Source organism: Hippoglossus stenolepis, chromosome 14 (genome assembly GCF_022539355.2).
Source record: "Hippoglossus stenolepis isolate QCI-W04-F060 chromosome 14, HSTE1.2, whole genome shotgun sequence".
Classification (NCBI taxonomy): domain Eukaryota; kingdom Metazoa; phylum Chordata; class Actinopteri; order Pleuronectiformes; family Pleuronectidae; genus Hippoglossus; species Hippoglossus stenolepis.
In genome coordinates this window covers 14,642,286-14,650,803 of record NC_061496.1, presented here as the reverse complement: position 1 = coordinate 14,650,803, position 8,518 = coordinate 14,642,286, and the positions used below count along the sequence as shown (strand labels likewise).

Here is an 8,518-nt window from a genome sequence, read left to right as displayed (position 1 = left end):
CTCGATCTCAACACTTTGTTACTGGTGCCCTTTCACACTAAATCCCACACATTCATCAAAGATGAGGCAAAGTAAACATACAGTTCTTAATTTGTTTTTATTCTTCATAGTTCTCATACTTTGATGTGTTTTTAGGACATATGACTGACATCCAAAAATAGAACAACATACTGATTCATAAAATTGTCACCTGACACTATAAGATAGTCAAGGCCAGAATAAAAATAATGATCCCAATCAACACGAATATGACAGTAAGATCACAAAAATAGATAAACAGCATTTCTGCATCTTGGCTTCTTTCACTACTAATTAATAATAATATACTTATGAATAAAATCTCCAAACCATAAAGAGAGATTAAAAGTTCAAACTCAGCACTAAGTACCACAGGACATTCCAATCTATCAACTATTATCAGTACATGATAAAAAATAAGTTGCTGGTATTCGTGGTTTATTAATAATTAACTTAATGGAAGTTTCTCTTGCAGAATGAGCCGAGGAAACATCACAAATAAAAGCTTTTAATACAGTGCCACCTTGTGGCCATAGCGTTTTTAGAAGTGCCTAGTTTCCTAGCTGGTTTTACTTTGCATTGTGCATCTCATTATTCACAAGAATAAATACATTGAAATATGTCAAAATTGGCCACATCAACTGTGCAATGGTTGGTTTCCTTCAAATAATACACATGTACATAAACTATTTAGGGCAAGAACAAAAAGCACACTGAGCAGAAACAAATCCTTATTAGTTTGACATGAAAATTACTGTCCTGGAAAACACATACTTGTCTTATTTAATGTACTAATTATTTGACAAAACAAAATGTAGCCCTTTATATCATCAGTATCCCAGTGTTGTAATATTCTAGCAGCCAGCTGCACCAGTTTTACAATGGGAGGCATTCTGCGGTGATTTCCCCTTGCAGTTGGAATCACTGTACATAATTCACATATCATTGGTCATTAACAAAATACAACTTCATTTAGGTTCAGAAGGACCCTGACAGTAGGTGCATATTCAAACCAGGTGGATTCAGTTATAAAACATTCAGCAGTCACAGAGTACCTTAACTCCACACATTACAACTGTCATCTTTTTTAAACAGTTTCTCTTCTTCTTCTTCAATCCAGAGTTAAAGAACAAAAAATCTTATGGGCAGTGAATATAAATAATAATAAATATTTTTCCAAGCAGCATACTGAATGCACTTTACTTTCATTACTGCATATGTGAACAGCATTTGTACCGTGTAATGTTTGTTTTCAGCTGCTATGTCATTGTGTCACAGTGGCAATCACTGTTTCTATTGGCACAGGGTTTCACAGTTGATCAAGGAAAAACATGAGGTTCTATGTGAACTTGTAATTGTTTTGTGGGGTTGCCTTTGAAAGACATAAAACAGACTAAGGCATCAGTGTAACTTAGCTGCTGGAGTAAAGAACATTTTGGCAGATACTTATAGGTCCTCTTCCCCGCAATCATTCACAGACTCAATTGTGACCTTAGTGCAATAAAATAAAACAATATTTTGTGAAAGAAACAGGAAGGCTCTTAAAATATATACAGATCAGCGATAGTCCTCTGCAGTAGTTCAAACACAGGTCACAGCCGGTCAGATTCCACCATCGAGCCTCTCTGACAGCTCCAGGAGCGAGGCTTCAGTAACTCAAGGAACGAAGGCTGAAACACCAACATAAGAAGCTGAAGTCACAAGATAGATACTGCAAACTAAAACTTTCAGATGAATTAAACTGAATCCATCAAGGAAAATAACATCGGGACAACAAATCGACTGTTTGGTCAGAACAAGGTTAATGCTGAAGTTGTTACCTCTTTCAGGGGGCAGTAGAGCTGGGCATACCACTCATGGGAGTACAGACAGATGATGACACCGTGACCCAAGAAGAGGGATGTCCACATGATTATGTTCCAGATGGGACCTTTCCTTTGGTCGTGCAGAATGAAGTTGAACATTACTGTGAGAGGATGAAGAAAGGAGATGAGAGTGGAAGCATAATGAACAGATATATATTTGTGAGTTTCATGATCCATATGGGACAATTCTATTATTAGATCCAGCTTTTAAGTAACTTTGGGGTAAAATGAAGCGTAAAGGGGAATATTTTGGGTCACATGTCTTTAAGGCACTTAAAAAATATATGTGTGATAACATTGAGGTGTGTAGTGGCTTTTTGTTCTTACTTCCAAAGCACATAAAAAGGCAGAAGAGCACGGGATAGAAAAAGCCAAAGCAGATTGCAAGAATGTACTCGTGGACCACCGCAGACACTGTAAACACAAACAGCATGGCTACTGCTCTGAAACGCTTCTGAGACATCTGGAATGACAACAGCAGACAAGTCAAGTCAAAACATCAGTGGCAAACAGTTTTTATTTAATCCATGCATTTTTAAATCGGCATTGTGTTTGTTAGACTACATCTAACATATGCCTCCATGCACCAATCAGTCAATTTGCAGGTAATATGGTCACTAATTCCCCCTTCTGCTCCTGAGATACAGCGTTTAATAATGGCTGGGAAAAAGTTTTTGCATATCATTTTGATGCAACAATGAATTTAACCTTTGACCTCTTGGATATTAAATGCAATCACTTCATAATTTTAATCTAATTAGACATTTGTGTTAGATTGTGTCATAATTAGTGCTTTAATTTTTTAAGATCATGGTGAAAATATAATGCCTCTCACCAAAGCAGTCACTGAGGTATAAAAACAGCAAATAAAAAAAACACAATTAAGATAAAACATTTGCATACTGCTGCTGTAAAGATAGAAAAAAAACACTTACCAACAGGAAGTCCCTGTACACATAGTAGTACAGCCAGTCATGGACCACAACGTTCCAAGTGCGATAGTAATTGGCAAAAGAGGTTGAATTCCACCAATCCTATGATTCAATCAAATTGAATTGAGTCAAATATTAAGTGCAACACTATTAAAAATGTATAAAATTAAATATCAATCTAAATTTTGCAGAAGAAAAACAGCACCTTGTAAAACATCCTATCAGCAAAACAAAGCATCTCAGCAAATGCGTTGAGCCAACAGTGGAGGAAGGCAAAGAATCCCAGGAAGAGAACCAACACTCCTGCGAAGAAGGACACAGACGAATCAGAAATTATATTGTATTGTTACAGCAACAATAGTTCATGCAAGGGTCCACAAATCAGTGGCTGATCTACCTGGGAGGATGGAGTTGAAGACACAGAGGACCATGGCCTTCAGGTCAAACAGCTGTAGACTGATGCTGCGAAACTGAGGGATGCACAGCCGCACAAACACGTAATAGGCGTAAAACAGGCTGCCAAGTACCTGCGGGGTAGGAACGGTTGGAATCAAAAAGAAAAATGAGCCAATTCTGTTAGCTTGAAATTTTGAGCAAAGTCAGCAGTGAAATGTAAAAGAAGTTTGTACCTGAAGTAGCTTTGTGGCCACGTAGCCCCATCTGATCACTAGGTTCCTGCATAACGTTAAAAACAAGGTTTGAACAGTTCTCAAAAGGACATTTAAAACGCCATCTGTCAGATAAAGAGTCTGTTTACCTGGGGTACTTGTCTCTGTAGATGAGTGTGGGTGCAAACAGGAAGTAGATATACTGAAAAACCTGAGGGCCCACTGGGCTGGGAGCTGTAGATGAAAGGAGAGACTGTCAACATATGATCATAAGGAAAAGGGAACACAGAAACAAACTTTAAGAATTGTATGAACTGTACATGGATACACAGGAAAGAAAGAAGAAATTATATATATATATATATATATATATATAGTTGTGGGAAAGTTATGTACTGGTTTTGTCTTTTTTCCAGGCCAAAACTCTTGGTACATTCTCCCTGATGAAGGAGTGCACTTTCATCATCAGACGCACCTGGAATTACACAAATAATAAAAACGATTGAATGAAAATAATTGACCACATATTTGATTTAAGAGGGAAGGGTGAATTTATACACAACATTTTAAAGTGACGACATAAGCCAGGTAATATGGTATAATACAACAGTCCAGTTGTGACACACTGATCAAGCTACAAGCAGTCATACTGGTCGTGTACCTGCTCCAGGATGATGATGAAGCAGGATGCCGGTGGCATACTGTTGATCACCACCACATATGTGGGGAGGAATCCCAGACCCAGAGCTTGGTAGAGCAGGAATACAGAGCCAAACAGCAAAGTGTACAACCTGGGGTTAGACCCGGACTGGCTCTGTGACCACAGGTGGAACAGGGTGAAGGGAACCACCAACACAGACAGGAACATGCAGATCCACGTGCACACCACCAGAGGGAACTGTCCAAACGCATAGACCAGCAGGTCAAAGTCCAACACAAGTCTGAGGCAGAGAAGAAAAAGTAGACATGAGAAACGTTATGGTTCATGACAGATGATCTAAATTCAGTTATATTTGTGTGGCACCATATCACAACATACATTATCTGAAGACATTTTACACAGTGAGGTTGAGACAATATTATTTTTCAATTATCAAAATTATACAAGGAAATTCAACAGCTCCCCACAATGAACAAGCACTCGATGACAGTGGAGAAGTAAAACTTCCTTTTACAGGAATAAACCTCCAACAGAACCACACTCAGGTTGGGCGACCATCTGCCTCCACTGGTTGAGTTGAAATCTTAGCAAGTTCAAAAGTTATATAAATTTTAGGAAATAATTTAAAAAAAAAGTATAATGTGTAGCAGTCTTATATTACCTTCCTTCATCAAGGAAATCCACCACAAGTGTACTGAGGATAAAGAGAATGAGCAGGGCAATAAACATGTGGTAGATGGTCCTGATGTGGTTCACCTCAAACAGCTCACTACAGGAGAACAAACAAAAGACAATTGACACACACTCTTTAAGTTCTGCTAAAACTGTTCACTGTAACAAAGACATATTTAAATGTACCTCGGTATTGTATAAAAAATATTTGTATGCCTTTAACATCCAGTTAGTTTCAGCTTACTCTAGGAGCGACCTGCGATCGACAAACTGTTTCCCCTGGCCATGAGGAGCCCGGAAATGCCTGAAAGAAAACAGAGTGAAATCAGGTACCAGCAACTTCATAATTTTCGCAGGAAAAAGAGCAAGTGTATGTCGATGAGAGACAAGGGGACAGTTTGGGCTGCAACACCACATATACCCTATTGGAAGCAACTTAAAGCAACATTTGATTTGATAGAGAAGTTGAAGGTCAATACCCGAGTTTGTTACGCTCCTTGTCCAACATTGGCGCTGAGAAGGCCGCAGGCACAGGTGCAGGCTCCAAACTGGCTGACTCTTCAATGAGACTGTCCATGAAGTCATTGACCTGACTGTCAAACTGACGCATCAGGTCACTCTTGAGGAACTGAGCAACAAAGAAGAGACACAGTCAAATTTTTCATTCACAGCAGTTGGGCGGCAGCAATGATTTCATTTTTGAATATACAAATTTGGTTTTACATTGTGAAGTTTCACTGTTTTAATTACACCGACACTGATTTGTATTTTTCAAAGCTGCTAAAGAAAGTACAGGTATTGAGTAATCCACTGCAAAACATTGATGCAGTAAACACAAATCATTTTGAATACATACAATATAGTTTCAACAATAAATATTTTCACAACTCCCATATAGACCCTTAATATTAAGAGTATATTTGTAGAGCTATTGAATGCATTATGAATTTGTCAAGCGTCAACACCAAGCTAGAGTTCTATAAGCCAAAGGCAGTTCTGTAAATAAATGTTTTAAAATAAATCATAAAACATACAGTAGGCATCACAGACTGCTTGAATTAAATAGAATAATAATGTCATGATATCATGTTTGATTAGCCCAAAAGGGCTCCATATGCAAGTTCAGCTTTTTTATTCTGGATAACTTATTTACAAACCTCTGCTTTTCTTTTCAGTTGTAACTTTTTGCTGATCACCTGTTCCACTTCAATTTCCCCTGAAATCAAAAAGAGAACATCAAATAATAATTATCAACATGCTGCTTTGTACCCTCCCATTATCAATAATACAGCTCTACACAAAAGGCACACCAAAACAGTTGCCAGGTCACCTCGTCCCAGCAGAACTTTGAACTGGGAAATGCAAACATCAGTTCAAGCCAATTCAAATATCTTATTAAATGACCAGGAGAGAATATACAAGTGGCTATTTGAGGAGATGTCACACAAAATGAAATCCCTCTGTTTTATTGTTTATACAGAATTTGAATCTGTTTTTAGTATTGCACATAACCCTTGACAAAAGACTGTATTGCTAGTAGACTTTAATAGTTGATGTCTGTAGGGTTTAGTCACCGTATTGTCAAAGGGAAACAGTTGAAAATAGCAGAAGTCCACTAACATTAGATCCAATGTTGCAATTTTCAAATGGAGACGCACCAAGTTCATTGTGTACAAAGTGCAATCTAGCATCTGTAAGGCTGAGTAAATATGAATGCTTAAAGTTATTACAGCTCATCCGTTTTGACAGCTGTCTGATGTCAAACAAGTTTTCTCAGTTACTGTCACACAAACAACAATAAGCGACAGTAACACTTCATCCATCTAGTGAGAACACGTTAACAAACAGCACAGCAAAGAAACGGACTGAACTCCACTCTGTAACAAAGCCAGGAGGACAATAAATTATACTTTATTAGCATATTTCCAAATTCTTCACCTAGATACATCAATAATGATTTTGATGATTCATAGCATCTCATCTGCGTAGTAGTGAGCAGGAGTTCAGCGGAAAGCAGCCTCAGTCACTCCCTACCCTGGTGAACCAAACTAAATGTACCATAGGTCAAAAACATTGCTTAAGATGAAGATATCATCACATGACAAGGTTTCAGTAAGTCAGGTCAAGTCACGTCCAGGGGAATTTACTGGCCAGGATTGAGTCAACATGCACAGTTCAACTCACATTTCCCTTTTTATATGCAGGTCATTTTCTTCTTACTGACAAGGGAGAGTTTCTCACCATTGCTTGTGATGTGGGTCTCTCCGTTCCCTCGCCGGTGGTCTTCAGGACTACACTCCCCGTCCAAAGAGCTGTCCAAGTCAGAGAGGGGGGGCGTCAAGGGGATGGGTCGCAGGCGGGACCGGAGGATGCTGTCATTGCCACTCTCCATCCTGAAGAGGCAGATTCAATTCAAGATGAAAAATAAACAGTCACATCAACCAAAATAAAGCTTTTATGTCTCATGGACGCTCGGGCTGAACAATACAAATAATCATCACAAGATAAATGACAGCAACATGAATGTATTTGTATATTTACTTTATAAATCTTTATCACAGGCACAATTTGATTTGAGAAGGACAGTTTCGTAATTTTGCTTTACTTGCACAATGACAATCTTGAATCTTGAACAGCAACAGTCCAGTATTCTAATGGATTGAGTGAGGGGGTTTAACATATAAGTGATCAACCTCAGAGTTGTAAAAGGATTTGCTGTTTATCAAGTATTTGTCATTCTCTGACCACGAAGAGTGTAAAACCACAACTTTCAATCAGGAGCGAAAATCTAATAATAACGGGACATATATCATAATAAATATTGTTATCGACCGATGTGAAGATTCCTATTTTGATATTTATGGGTCACATCACAGATCCCTGAGGGAAACTTAACAAAATCAGGGTTCAAACCACCTCAGGCAGACGAGAAACGCTCAGGATTTGACTGAGTGACAGAGCAAACAAATGAGAATCAAATCAAACCTCACATGACACAGACACCCAGCTAACAGCGGAGCTAGCTGCGGTGGAGCTAACACCAGGAGTCAGTGTGATGAGAGGAGATTCAGAAGGAGCTAACCCGACCGCTAACGACGAACCTCTATCATCACGGTCGCATCAAACGCTTGGACCCTGTTACTCAGGACCGCTAGCGAGCTAATTGAAAAATTAGCCTGTTGCCGTGCGTGTTGAGCTCCGGGACAGAGACGCGGTTTGCCCGATGATAAAAGCTCCGGGTTACTCACTTGACTTCAGGGGCCGTCTCCTCCAGCGGACCTCAGACCGAGCAGAGTCCGCACTCAGCCGAGGAAACTCCTGTGATGACAGCGACCTGTGGTGCGGCTCACCTTCCCCATGGTACACACAGCGAGCAGACGAGGAGCCCCACGGCCGCCGCTGATTGGCCCAAAGTCTCTCCTCCTTCTACGTCGCCGCATTGGCCACGCCAGTCATCAGATCAGTGATCGGTGAGATTCATGAGTGGAGAGGAACACTCTCACTTCCTACTTTTCTCTTTCACACTTAAAGACTGTAAGACTGAGACCTGGGACTGAAACTGTCTGGGTTCATCTGGTCGCTCTCTCTCTTTCACCTGCGCTCTATCGTTTTTCCAACAAGAAATACTGAGATTCACATTGAGGCTCTTCACATAGCAACTTTATTTTGGCCCACATCCCATGTGTGGCCCACATGGAATGAAAGCATTTGTTTTTTGCTATTTGGGCCACAATCACCATTTACCACATGTTGCAGCTTTAG

At 39.6% G+C, this 8,518-nt stretch overlaps 1 protein-coding gene across 1 annotated transcript; it reads right to left on the bottom strand.

The window, feature by feature from the left end:
* Positions 1 to 78: 78 nt before the first annotated feature.
* Positions 79 to 8,177, bottom strand: soat1 (sterol O-acyltransferase 1). The gene is made up of 16 exons (XM_035177411.2): positions 8,005 to 8,177; positions 6,998 to 7,149; positions 5,914 to 5,972; positions 5,236 to 5,384; positions 5,001 to 5,060; positions 4,746 to 4,853; positions 4,085 to 4,364; positions 3,820 to 3,898; positions 3,573 to 3,657; positions 3,445 to 3,490; positions 3,213 to 3,342; positions 3,021 to 3,118; positions 2,819 to 2,917; positions 2,211 to 2,346; positions 1,839 to 1,984; positions 79 to 1,688 (listed from the first exon to the last, which is right to left on the bottom strand). Exons 2-16 carry the CDS (start codon positions 7,146 to 7,148, stop codon positions 1,611 to 1,613), a joined length of 1,704 nt encoding a protein of 567 aa, XP_035033302.1. The 5' UTR covers position 7,149; positions 8,005 to 8,177; the 3' UTR covers positions 79 to 1,610.
* Positions 8,178 to 8,518: the final 341 nt, after the last annotated feature.

What these genes read in the sequence shown, in the direction of transcription:
- soat1 (XM_035177411.2), bottom strand. Translation starts at nt 7,148, where the DNA reads ATGGAGAGTGGCAATGACAGCATCCTCCGGTCCCGCCTGCGACCCATC. An exon ending in GATTTCCTTGATGAAGGAAG is followed by an intron (nt 4,365 to 4,745) that starts GTAATATAAGAC and finishes TCTCTGCCTCAG; the next exon opens with ACTTGTGTTGGACTTTGACC. An exon ending in TGGCCACAAAGCTACTTCAG is followed by an intron (nt 3,343 to 3,444) that starts GTACAAACTTCT and finishes CCTACCCCGCAG; the next exon opens with GTACTTGGCAGCCTGTTTTA.